This window comes from Equus asinus, chromosome 3 (assembly GCF_041296235.1).
Source record: "Equus asinus isolate D_3611 breed Donkey chromosome 3, EquAss-T2T_v2, whole genome shotgun sequence".
Taxonomy (NCBI): Eukaryota; Metazoa; Chordata; class Mammalia; order Perissodactyla; family Equidae; genus Equus; species Equus asinus.
In genome coordinates, this window is record NC_091792.1 from 82,823,106 (window position 1) to 82,835,152 (window position 12,047).

General features: G+C 45.3%; 1 protein-coding gene across 2 annotated transcripts in view; it reads left to right on the plus strand.

Annotated features, from left to right (window-relative positions):
- Positions 1-3,524: 3,524 nt before the first annotated feature.
- TSPAN5 (tetraspanin 5) overlaps positions 3,525-12,047 on the plus strand; it is a 152,813-nt gene continuing 144,290 nt past the window's right edge. The window contains exon 1 of one of the 2 annotated variants that reach the window (XM_014865081.3): positions 3,525-4,013. In XM_014865081.3, the coding sequence (XP_014720567.1) occupies positions 3,933-4,013 (81 nt within the window). In that variant the 5' untranslated portion in view covers positions 3,525-3,932. The remainder of the gene's footprint in view (positions 4,014-12,047) is intronic. The other variant, XM_044766360.2, reaches the window with a different exon arrangement.

Below are 12,047 nucleotides of genomic sequence, written 5' to 3' on the forward strand. Positions count from 1 at the left end.
GAACATGCTTTACCTGTTCTCAGTGCCATTTGAAAGCTGATTAACTTTTCAGTAATTAAACTTATTAACCATTTTTCAATCTCAGAATTATAAAGGAGATGGCCGTAGCAGTCTCCAGCGAGCATATTACTCTTTCTTGGCTCCTTAAAATAGACCAGAATTTACTGAGTTGTGATGAAATAAATATAACAATTACTTAGTTATTTGTTTGTCTTTATTTATAATTTTATTTATAATTTAAAAAAATGTTGGAAACCAGAAACATGAAAATAAGATCACCCAATATCCCACCATCTAGCAACTGTTATTATTTGGCAAGAATTAACTCCTTTTTTTCATATAACTGCATAAAATTTCACAGAGTGATTTATTTTTTCAAAACAGTTATATCATGTATATGGTACAAATTTCAAAAACAAACAAAAGATTGTATTAAAAGATAAAGCAGGTCTCTTTCTCATCCTATCTTTCAGTTCCCAAGCCTGCCCAGGCACACCCAAACTATTATTACCAATGTCCTTTATTTCTTCCATAGATAGCCTACCATTAACAAGGACACATGCATATATATACATTTTCCACTCTCCTTTGCCAATATGCTTTTTTAAAAACAAAATGGTAGCCTTCTGTGTATACTGTTTTGCATCTTGCTTTTTTCACTTAACAATATTACTTTGAGATAATTCCATATATAATGCCTTTAGAATTTAACATTATGATGTATTCAGTCATTGACACATACTCCTTATAATCATCATCTTTAGTGGCTGTAAAAAGTTTGAGTAAATGCTTCATCCATTCCTTTAACAAATATTTATCAACTACCTGCCACATTAGCAGTGTGCTAGTGATTCTAAGATTAAAAGGAGATGGACCACACCCTTGAAGGAGTCACAGCAGAGTGGAGGAGACGGTAAACAAGTCATTACACGTAGTCTCCAAGTGCTGAAATGGAAGCATGTCGGAGCCACTGATGGAACAAAAGAGGGAGCCTTGAAAACGCCGGTGCAAAGTGTTGAGGATAAGGAAGAGGACTCAGCTCACAGACACAGGGCGAGGTGGGGCTTCATGCAGGGACCAGGAATGACAGGTGCAAAGGCAGAGACACAAGAAGCAACGTTGTGGTCCAGGTGGCTACAAGGACTTGGGAGGAGCCCTCGTCTAGGATCTTTAAGTTGTGGCCAAGTCTTCAATATAAATAATGCTGTGATGTACAATTTGCGGTGTATAACTTTTCCGATATTTTGGAGTATTTCTTTGGCTAGATTCCCAGAAGTGGGACTGCTGAGTTAAAATGCAGGAGCATGCTGACCTGTGACATACAGCCAAAATGCTTTCCAAGTGGACGGTATCATTTCATGACACTGGCAATGTAGGAGCAAACCAGTGCTCATTATCTATCTATCTTTATCATTAATTTGTTTTTAAGTATATTTCTTACATTAGTAGTAATGTCTGCTAGTAAGGTTAATTTTCACCATATATTTATTACTATTTGATTTCTTTATATGTGGCTGGTTTGTTTTCTGTTTATTTTCTATCGAGAGTCTATATTTTACTTTAGCTGTATGAGCCCTACTTATAATATAGACAGACTTTTCACGTTTGCTGTCAATATATATATATATATATCTTCTGGTTTAGGTTGCCTTTTAAAACAATGTTTGACACATAGAAGTGAGTTTTAAGATATTACCCAGTCATATCCATTGCTCATTTCCTTCTATTGCTTCAGAGTTGAGAAATACTTCTAGCCAGAGGTTTAACAAATATTCTATTTTCTTCTGGTTTGCTTTATATTTAACTCATAAATCCTCCTAGAACCTACTTTTGACTCATGAAATGAGAATTCAACTAGTCCCCCCCAGTCCTCAAATTACCAATGAGTTATCTAAACGTTCACTTCTCTGTTGATTTTTATTTCAAAGACAGATCTTGCTTAGGGATCATAGTCATCAATTGGATTTAATTGCTGGTCCTTTTCTGAACTGAGTCACATCAGCTTAAGACAGACCTCGTTTCACTTATCCAGGAACCTGCAGCAACTGTTCTATTTATATATAGAGAGAATTACAATGTAGCAGGAACAGGCCCCGGGAAAGCTTTTCAGTGCCTTCCTGTGAATAGGGGATCACCCAGCTGACCTCCCTTGGAAGTCTACCATTCCGGCGGTAATAGGGATGTGGTTTGGGGTAGGTGGAGGACACTTTTGAGGGAGAGAGGGTCATTTAGTTCAAAAGGCTGAAGCCATCGCTAGGCCGTGTCGTAGTTCTGTGGTATGGAATGGGTAAGATCTCCTGGTTCTCCCCTCTTTGTGGGTACTCTGGCTCCTACCTGTGACCTCAATCTCTCTCAAGGCCAAGCCTAGCTCAAAGTGTGGTTTAGTGCAAGGAAAAGTAACTTCTTTGCCCCTCCAAAGCTGGACTGTAGGTTGTCAACTAGCTAGTCAGTTTTTGAGCAAAGTGAGAGGTGGTTCCGCAGGGGAACCCTATGCCAAAGGTTCTCCAACTTCAGCCTGCTCAAGTATCAGCTGGGAGTTTAGGACACAGGCAGATTTCTGTGCCCAGTACAAGGTTACAGGGATGGTGCTGGAAAATTTTCTTGATCTCATCTCTCTTTCTAGCTTTTAGAAGCTTTAAAAAAATTCCCATAGACGTTTCCACACAGTTCCGAGCGGTTCTTCATTCTCCTTCCACGAAATACTGATAGCTGCTTGCCAGCACCTACGGAAGAGCTCCAGGAGGAGGGCGGAGCCGCAACTGACGGGCACGTCTTCTCAGGTAGGGCTCTGAAACGACTTCCAGCCTCGCGCTCTGTCCTTCCCCGGAGGTCTAAAGCTCCGTGGTTCACGCTCTGTAAGCCCAATTCGGATTCCTGGATTCCTTCTTGGAGTTAGGAACCAGGCAAGCTCCTTTGGCCTATTCCCTCTCGTGGTCGGGCGCATGTGCCGTCCGGGTTTGCGTTGCTGCAGCAGACGCCAGGGCGAGGATCTGATCCCGGTCAGGACTCCTTTGGGCCATCTCTCCTTCCTCGTCCACGTTCTAGGATGAAGCTCATTTCTCCGGCAGGTGGGGAGGTTGGGTTGGAGGCACAGTGGGATTCGGGAGACTATCCTTTGCAATCCTCTGATTCGCTGCCCCTATTTCCCGCCTCTCTTTTCCTTGCCGGCGGCTGAGAGGGACCAGGGCTCATCGATCCCCGTGCCTCCGCCAGGCTGCTCCCAGTCGGCGTGCCCCCAGGGCGCCCCTCCTCCCTTCCGCCGGCGGTCCTCCGACCTACCCCGCCGCAGCGCTCGGGGGTCGGCGGCGCTCTGGGTCGGGGCGGGGCGAAAGGGAGCGGGAGAGCGGCGGAGGGAGGAGGCGCCGCAGCTACGTGGTGGCCCGGTCGCCCGGGAGCTCCCGAGCCCGTGCGCGCGCGCCCCTCGCCGGGGCTCGGGCGGCGGGCGGCGGGCGGAGCTGCGGGCGGAGCGGGCAGAGGAGCCGCCAGCAGAGCGGGCGGAGCGAGCGGCGGGCGGAGCTAGGGGTGGGAGGACGCGCGCCAGCAGGCGAGCGGGCGGGTGGGTGAGGAGCGAGTCCGCCAGTATCTGCCGCCGCCGCGCTTGCCCAAAGCTCGGAGACGGGCCGACGGACAGATCGCCTGGCGGACGGACGCGGGCTCTCGCCTTGTGCTCGGGGTCAGCTGCGGCGAGGCTCCGGGCTCCCAGCGCGCGGCTGCCTCGCCCGCTCGCGGCCACCCGGCTCCGGCGGCCTCGGCGCGCAAAGGGCTGGAGGCGCGGGAGCCGCTCTCCGCCGGCCGGTCCCCGCGCGGCTCAGCCCGGGCCGCCGCGCTGCGGCGCCCCCGAGCCCCCGCTCCGCGCCGGGCTGCTCCGAGCAACGGTGCTCCCGGGCTCCAAACTCGGGCTGCCGGGGCAAGTGTCTTCATGAACCCAGAGGATGTCCGGGAAGCACTACAAGGGTCCTGAAGTCAGTTGTTGCATCAAATATTTCATATTTGGCTTCAATGTCATATTTTGGGTAAGTTGGAGCGCTTCTGGGATTTCAACTATTGTGGCCGATCGATTCGGGACGATTCCCCCCACGTTGCTCGCTGCCTTTACTTTTCGCAGCCCCTCCGGCTCCTGCCGGAGCAAGAAGAAGCATTTGCCTTCCGCTTTTCCATCTTGCGCGTTGGAAAGAGAAACATTCAATCCTTTCTAGGAATGGGAAAAGGTAAAAAGAAAAACCGAGCCGGAAAGGGGGCACCTAGGCCTTGGGGTGGCTTTTTAAGGGACGAATAGCAGGGATACGGATGAAAGAAAGGGCTCGGCAGTTTGAGAAATAAGCAACCACGCGAATTAGGTTTGCTCCCGGTGGGGTATGGATGTTGGGCAGAGCGTGGTGTCATAATCGGGAAGGCTAATCGGGCAGAGCCGACCCTGAGGTCCACCTTCTAACCACGATCTGATTGGACGAGGGCTTGGCTCCGTGTTGCCGCGGCTGGTCTCTGCCGTGCTCAGCGTGTATCTTCTTGCACCATCTCGGGCTTTGTGTAGGATGCAGATGCAGTGGTATATGGTTCTGTAATGGGCACGTAAATAACGCTTCCTGCAAGCTCTTCCGTTTCTGCTGGAAAGCGCTTCTTTTGCATAATGGACTGGTCAGTGGGCTTGTGGGGTGGAGGATTTGTTTCTATATGTGTATTATTGTCAGGATAATTACAAGTCACTGGCAACATATGTTTCAGTGTGTTCGTGCCTCACGTCCTTCTTTTCTAGGGAGTGACAGAGAGCAGGCTGTTTGGGGGAACCCTTGGAGATATGCAGGGGGGAGGGCGTGCGAGACACGTTTTATTGGGGGTACCGAGAGAGCAGATGCTTGAACACAAGATTGAAACCACGCTCAGCTGGCACCGCAATGTGCTGGACGCCTATCGTAATTAGGCTGGGACGCATCTTCTTTTGTTTCGATTCTTTTCCTTGATCTCACAAACGTGTTCAGCAACCAGACAAAGAGTTCACTAGGACAGGGGAAAACGTTGGTCCAAAGACCGTGTCCTTTTTCCTCCCAATCCCGTCCCATCCTCTTCCTTACTGGGCACTCCCCCCCCCCCCCCCCCCAACCATGGAAAGTAAAGATGGTGGCTGTCAGGAGAGGTACTCCAAGTTCCTGTTCAGTGTAGGTTCAGTGTGAGGTAATAATCCAACGGTGGGATCAATAATAATCCGCAGCAGTCTGAACACAGGGTGTATTTATTTTGATTTTCCTTTAATTTTGGCTATTTGCTGCAAACATATACATCTATGAGAATAGTCGTCAATACAGCTCTTTATATTCTTTTTCTTCTACTGCACATGTACCAGCAGGCGATTTCATTTTTATTTTCTGTTTTCTATAGGAGTATTTTGCAAAAGGAAATGGAAGGGATTGGAACCACTTTCCTTTTTTTTTTTTTAAAGATTTTATTTTTCCTTTTTCTCCCCAAAGCCCCCCAGTACACAGTTGTATATTTTTAGTTGTGGGTCCTTCTAGTTGTGGCATGTGGGATGCTGCTTCAACATGGCCTGATGAGCGGTGCCATGTCTGTGCCCAGGACCCTAAGCGGTGAAACCCTGGGCCCCAGAAGCAGAGCACTGGAACTTAACCGCTCGGCCACGGAGCCAGCCCGGGGAGACCACTTTCTGTGTCTGCTTGTCATCTGTCCTCAGGGCTGATAAAGATAATGAGGGGTCACATGAATAAATATCATATCCATTCACAGGCAGTATTTTGCCAGTGATTGTACACAATTCCTGTTGGCGGTCACCTGCCCCCCGCCCCCCCGCGCCGGCAATTAAACACGGCTACAAATATAGGAAGAAGCAGTTGTGTTCCTTCCGTGTCTCTTTCTTCAGCCCTGCTGGACGTGTTCAAAAGCGGTGGGTACTCACATACCTGAGCGAGGTGTTTTGATTTGATCTGAACTCGAAACTTGGTGACTTCGAGAGTCAAGGATGACCACCTTGGGACTGGACCTTGTTGGGGTGGTGAGTCCAGGTCTCTGGGTTCTACTGGAACCTTCCAAAAGCTGCACATTTCAGCTGCCAAGCAACCAAAAGCACCCGGGGGCTTTCTCTGCGGTTTCATAGCAGGAGGCGGAAAAGAAATAAAGGGATTTGGGCCTGTTTCCCTGACAGTTTGGTGTAGTTTCGTAGAACATACAGAGGTAAATTTAGTATTTTTTGTGGATTAGGTTGTAGCAAAACCTCTGGAATGGTGCAATCCTTCAAAGATTTGCAAAGTTCTTGCGTAGAGAGTTCCAGAATAGAGCCACATCTTGTCTGATGGGAAGGACTTCATCTCTGCAGGGCATTTTATGGGAAGCCTGAAGGCAGATGTGGGCTGTGGAACTAAACCAGCTGCCCCAAGCAGAATCGTACATGGGTGCCTTTGTCAGAAGGACCCTTCTCTCACTCTGTTTTCTATACACTCTGTCCCTCCTTTCCACGCCTCAAGCCTTCCGCTCAGATACCCCCTCATACCTTTCATCCTGCCATCTGCCTCAAAATTACCTCATGTTTAAATCTCCCAGTTTGTCAGTACCATGGTCTCTAGAGGTGATCAGCAGGAAGGCAGCCATGATATTTGACCAAGTAATTCTAAGATGTTAGTGACTGAAGAACTAGGGTCAGTGACTTGGCAGCCTGCCTCCGTGAAGTTGCACACCTCTGCTGTCTGCCGTGACTGCCAGCGGGAGCAGACTCGCTGCTACTCCTAGCCAGTTATGAAGAAGAGGTTGACAACTGAGAGCACGGCTTCCTAATCTTTCATTTTCACGCTGTGAGATAAATGCTAGAACACATTTGAAATACATTGAAGACATTTGGAGGTAAACTTCTGATAAATAAAACTGAAAATGTGGTAGCAGCAGCACTGAGAGTTTGGTTCTCTTCCTAAGGAGTAGCTTGACTACTTGCTGCTTGGGTCACTGCCCCGGGCCTCTGTTTCTCAGCTGTTAGAATGCAGGACTTAGATGAGTTCGTTTTAGTTCTGAAAAAGAATGAGTCTGTCAAGTTCCGCTATGCTGCAGAAGAAAAATACAAGAGATGGGCACTAATGTATAATGAAAATAGCGTATATTGGGATACTTGTTAAATTACAGACTTTTTCTCTTACTGAGACTTGTCTGAAGATCAATTTTATTACTTCATTTCTTCCTCAAAGATCCTTTTGTTAAAAAAAAAAAATCTTTCCCTAATTTCTTGGCTTCTTCACTTGTTGATATAGTATGCATTCTACCCTGTCCCCACTGTGACTCTCGAATGTAATCCTATGAGTCATTAAATATATCTTTATTATTAGAGTTACAGCTTCGTGTGTAAAATCTGAATCCTTTTATATAACAGTTATAATGATATTCTGAGTAACAGTCAACATCGTGTACAGATTCCTTTCTCATTAGTTATCACAGAGTGGTAGGGAAACCTCATTTTTCCTATTTTATATTGGAAGAGCTCAAGCCAAAAGGGAATTGATTTTATTGAGGGTGTCACCATACTAGGACGTTTCTTGGAAAACCCTGAGGCTGCTTTGGCGTGGAGGAGGGAAGAGAAAGAGAGTTTTGTTTTAAAGTTGCTTCTTTTGGGTACTGAACCCCCACATTCCATCACCCACGATTAATAGATGTTTTCCTCTGGACCCTTTTGTATTCTGACTCTAATACTTAACTGTTCCTGGGCAAGTAAATTGACCTCATTATTCTGGTTATCTATTGCTACATAGCAACCCCAAAACTTAGTGGTTTAAAACACAATTTTATTATTGTATCTCACAGTTCTGTAATTTGACCAGGCTCATCTGGGCAATTTGCACTTGGGACCTCTCATGCAGTTGCAGTGACGCGTGGCTGGGGCTAGAGTTATCTCAAGGCTCATTGGGGTGGGATGCCGAAGATGATGCACTCACATGAGTGGCAGTTGACGCTTGCTGAGAGCTCAGCCAGGGTTGTTGTCTTGGAGCACCTACATGTGGCTTCTTCCTGTCTCTGAGATGGGAAGAAGAAGCCAGTTAAGGCTACACCGAGAGCTGGTCAGTGTCACTGTCATCTATTCCACTGGTTAAAGCATGCATGGAGCCTGCTCAGTTTCAAAGGGGTGAAGGAAGAGATTCCGTTTTTGGATGGACAAGTGTCAAGGTCGTGTGAGTTGTGGCCATCTTTGGAAAATAGAGTCTGCTGCACCAAGCCTTGATATCTTGTTTCTAATGGAAAGATAAGGTTATCTAATGGAGTTGTAGATTCAAGGATTCAATGAGATAATGTATTACCCAGCACAATGCCTCACTATTTAACAAATGGTGAATATGATTAGTGTCATTGTCTACAGATTTCTTACTAGTTCCATCCTGGGCTTTAGACCTTCTAGAATACCTTAGCCTGGTACGTTGGTATCATTACTACGAGGTAATGATGATACCCTTAAGATTTGTCAAGGAGATCAGGAGAATGGATTCAGTAGATTTAATCATCACTTATTAAAAAAAAGCCCCATGGATCAGTGGAAGCCTTGAATGACTTGGGAGAAGCACGTCGTTTTTCTCTTCTCTTTGCTGTACAAGGATCAGAAAGCCTTGGATACTTGAGGCCAAATTTTTCTTTGGTGTGCTTTCAAATATTACATGTGTCTTTAAGTGGAGGTTTATCCAGGGTTGATGGCAGAACGTTGCATCTAATTTATTTCCACAGGGCTTAAATTCAGAGAGGAGAGAGATTTAAGGAACCTTGGGGGGCATCAACTAGGAAGCCTCATCTTATGATTCACTATAAGTTGTAGGATATTCTGGAATGATGATACATCAGCGGTTTATAAGTCATAATTTTTGTTTTAATTTGCTAGACATCTGTTAGCTTCGATGGCAACCATATGGGAGTTTAAATTGCCTTTTGAATTACAGGGAGATGGTAGGAAGAAAGCTAAATATGGTTATGAAAGTGTTGTATAGGAAAAGTATAAGAAAGGTGTACAGACCTCAGTGGGGAAAGCAACTGAACACTGACTTGCTTGGTCTGGCCACTCCTTCTTGGGTTGGTGAGAAGGCTCTGAAGCATGCTCCCTTGAGGACGTGCCTGGAAGAGCGAAATGAAACCAAGGGGGAAAGTTGGAAAACCAAATAATGTTCCACCCACCAAAAAAATTGCCAAGGTGAGCTCTTTTAGATGGATCTCTCTGTCTTAATATGTCCACAGTGATAGTTAGTCCCTGGCAAAAGGTGAAAGCAAACTGTATTTTAACATAGCTTTATAATTACGATGTCTTTCTTCTAAGCATTTCAAAGCATCTTACAAGCGTGTTAACGACATCTTTGTGACAGATGAAGAAATTGGAGTCCAGAGATGTGGAGTGACTTTTGAGGTGTTGAAGAATATGTCAAGGTTTACTTTTGGAATATTAAATCTCTTCCACAAACTATAGGCCTAGCTTCTCATTTGGAACTTATTTTAGAAGATGCTTATTATTCTAAAATAAAACATCAAGTAAGTCACTTACATCTGTTCATAATTGAAAAGTGATAAAGTTTTTGCATATGCCTCAATTAACACCACCCACAAGCACAAAAAAGTTAGGATGAAATGTTGCTAAAGAATATGATAGAATAATAAACTATTGTGTAGTTGATTGAAAATTCATAAATGAAAGTTGGAGTGTTAAAGACAATGTTCTTGAGTCACTTGCTTCTTTCTATATGTAATGCTGATGACTGTCTTAAAATTCTGACTTCAGACTTCCAAATCATCAACTTCACTGGACGGTAAGGGCCTCAACCGCAGGGGCTGTCTCTCAGTCATTTTCATAAGCTCAGTGTCTAGCACACTGTCTGAAACGCAGTAGGTGTTTAATAAATGTTTGTTGAATGAACAGATTATTAAATCATTGGAAAGTATGTAGGCGTCATCTCCGCTAACTTCCTAGTCCGTGAGGCATCTTCTCTGTAACGTCCTGCCTACCCTCCTAAGGATGGATCTGTTTTTGTATCACTTTAATCGTCAGAGAGTTTCATCTATCCTCAAACTAGAGCAAATCTACTTCCCTTAACTTCCATCCTCCTAATTTATTGTTGTTGATTTTTAATTTTTATTTTGCAGCAATCTCAAACCTCCAGAAAAGTTGTAAGTGGTACAATTTGTTTTTATCCTGAATCATTTGAGAAAAAGTTGCCATCATGATGGCTATGATGTCAACACTTCAGTGTATATTTCCTGTAAAGTAGGATATTCTCCTAGATACCACAGAACAGCCACCAAAGCCAGGAAATTACCACCGATGCATTACCACCGTCTAAATCTTAGGCCTCATTCAAGTTTCCCAGTTGTTCCAATCATGTCTTTCAAGCGAAAGGATTCAGTTCAGAACTCCGCATTACATTTACTTCCATCTTTTTAGTCTCTCTCAGTCCTTCTCTGTTAGGATGTTGACGCTTTTGAAGGTTGTAAACCAGTTATTTTGTAGAATGTCCTTCAATTTGTGTTTGTCTGCCATTTCCTCGTTCTCAGATTCAGCCTGTGCATCTTTGGCAGGAAAATTGCAGAAATGGCACTGTGTTCTTCTCATTGCATCCTGTCAGGTGGCTCTGATTGCTGTCTGCCCCGCTACTGGTGATGGTCACTGGGTTAAAGTGTTGTCTGCCAAGCTTCTCCACCACAAAGTTATTCTTTTCACTTTTGTAACTTATTCATATTTTGTGGCAAGTTACTTTGAAACTATGTAAACAGCCCCTCTTCATCAAATTTTCAATCTATTAACAAATTTACATCAGTAAGAACCTATGGTCTCTTTTTTTTTCAGCGTGTTTTAATTAAACTGTTACTCTCATTACTGACTTTGGTGTTCCGATTGGTCCCAGCTTTGGCCAGTCAGTGGCTGTCTTTCCAGGCTGCCTCCTGTGCTCTTCTAACACCCATCACTCTTTGAGCACTTCCTCACTTTCTGGCAGGACAAGTTGTTCCAAGCTCATCTTGTAATTTACCAGTCTCATCTTCTGTATCAGCCGTTTCTCCAAGGAGCCCTGGTTCCTTTGAGTGGAGAATGGTATTTAGAAGCCCAGATCTGGTCACTGTGTGTACTCATTGCTGTGAGGGTGTCACCACCCCTGTCTTCTCAGTGGACAGACTATGAAATATGTGTATGTATATACATATATGCACACATATGCACATTTACATTGTATTTCTATATCTGTCTGTATATTTTGAAAACCACGAGTTCGCAGTGAAACCACAAATCCCTGTCTGATACCACAGGGTTTAGTCTAGGTTTTTCCCTTTTCCTTATGTGTAACTACCTTCTTTGACAGCAAGATTCCTGGCTCCCATTAGTCTTAACAATTTACTTATTTGATAAATCTCCCTGTCTGTAGCCAGTCTTCCACGGCGGCCCCTGCCCCTCACGTGGCTGCCCTCCTTACCTGCTGGTGGTCCAACATGCTGTACCACAGCCCCACACCTAGTGGATACCCTTCTCATCTGATCAGGCTCTGATGCCCTGCTCTGGGCTTCACAGTATCCTCCCATACCTGCGCCTGCACAGAGGCTTGCTTGGTCCCCTCTGGTGGCTTCAGGACTCCATTTTTCAGGAAGAAGGGAGGGGCCTAGGTTACTCCTGAGTGATGCAAAATAAGACTCATCTCCCTTCTCCATAGCCCTTCATTATTTAAAAATAGCCATTATGTCATTCCTAAATCTTTTGTTTTCCATCTTTAAAAGCTCCTACTTCCTCCATGTGTTCATCGTATACTATTTCCAGATTACTCTTTGCCCTGGTCGTGGGACTCTGCCTGTGGCCCCCTTTGGACACACCTGTGTTAATGTGGCAACCAGAATGGAACACATTTTCACAGGCGGTTCCAGCCATCCAGAGAGCGGTGGACCGCTACTCTCGAACTCCCCACTATGTCCCTCAGCCACGCTGGACGTGCAGGCAGAAGCCTCTGCTACGGCCTGGATTCACCTTGAGTTACTCTCACCAATTATTTCCTGAGGTGCTCATCTAAAATACGGGGAAATAATTCCCATAGCTGTGGAGTTGTTATGCAGTAGTA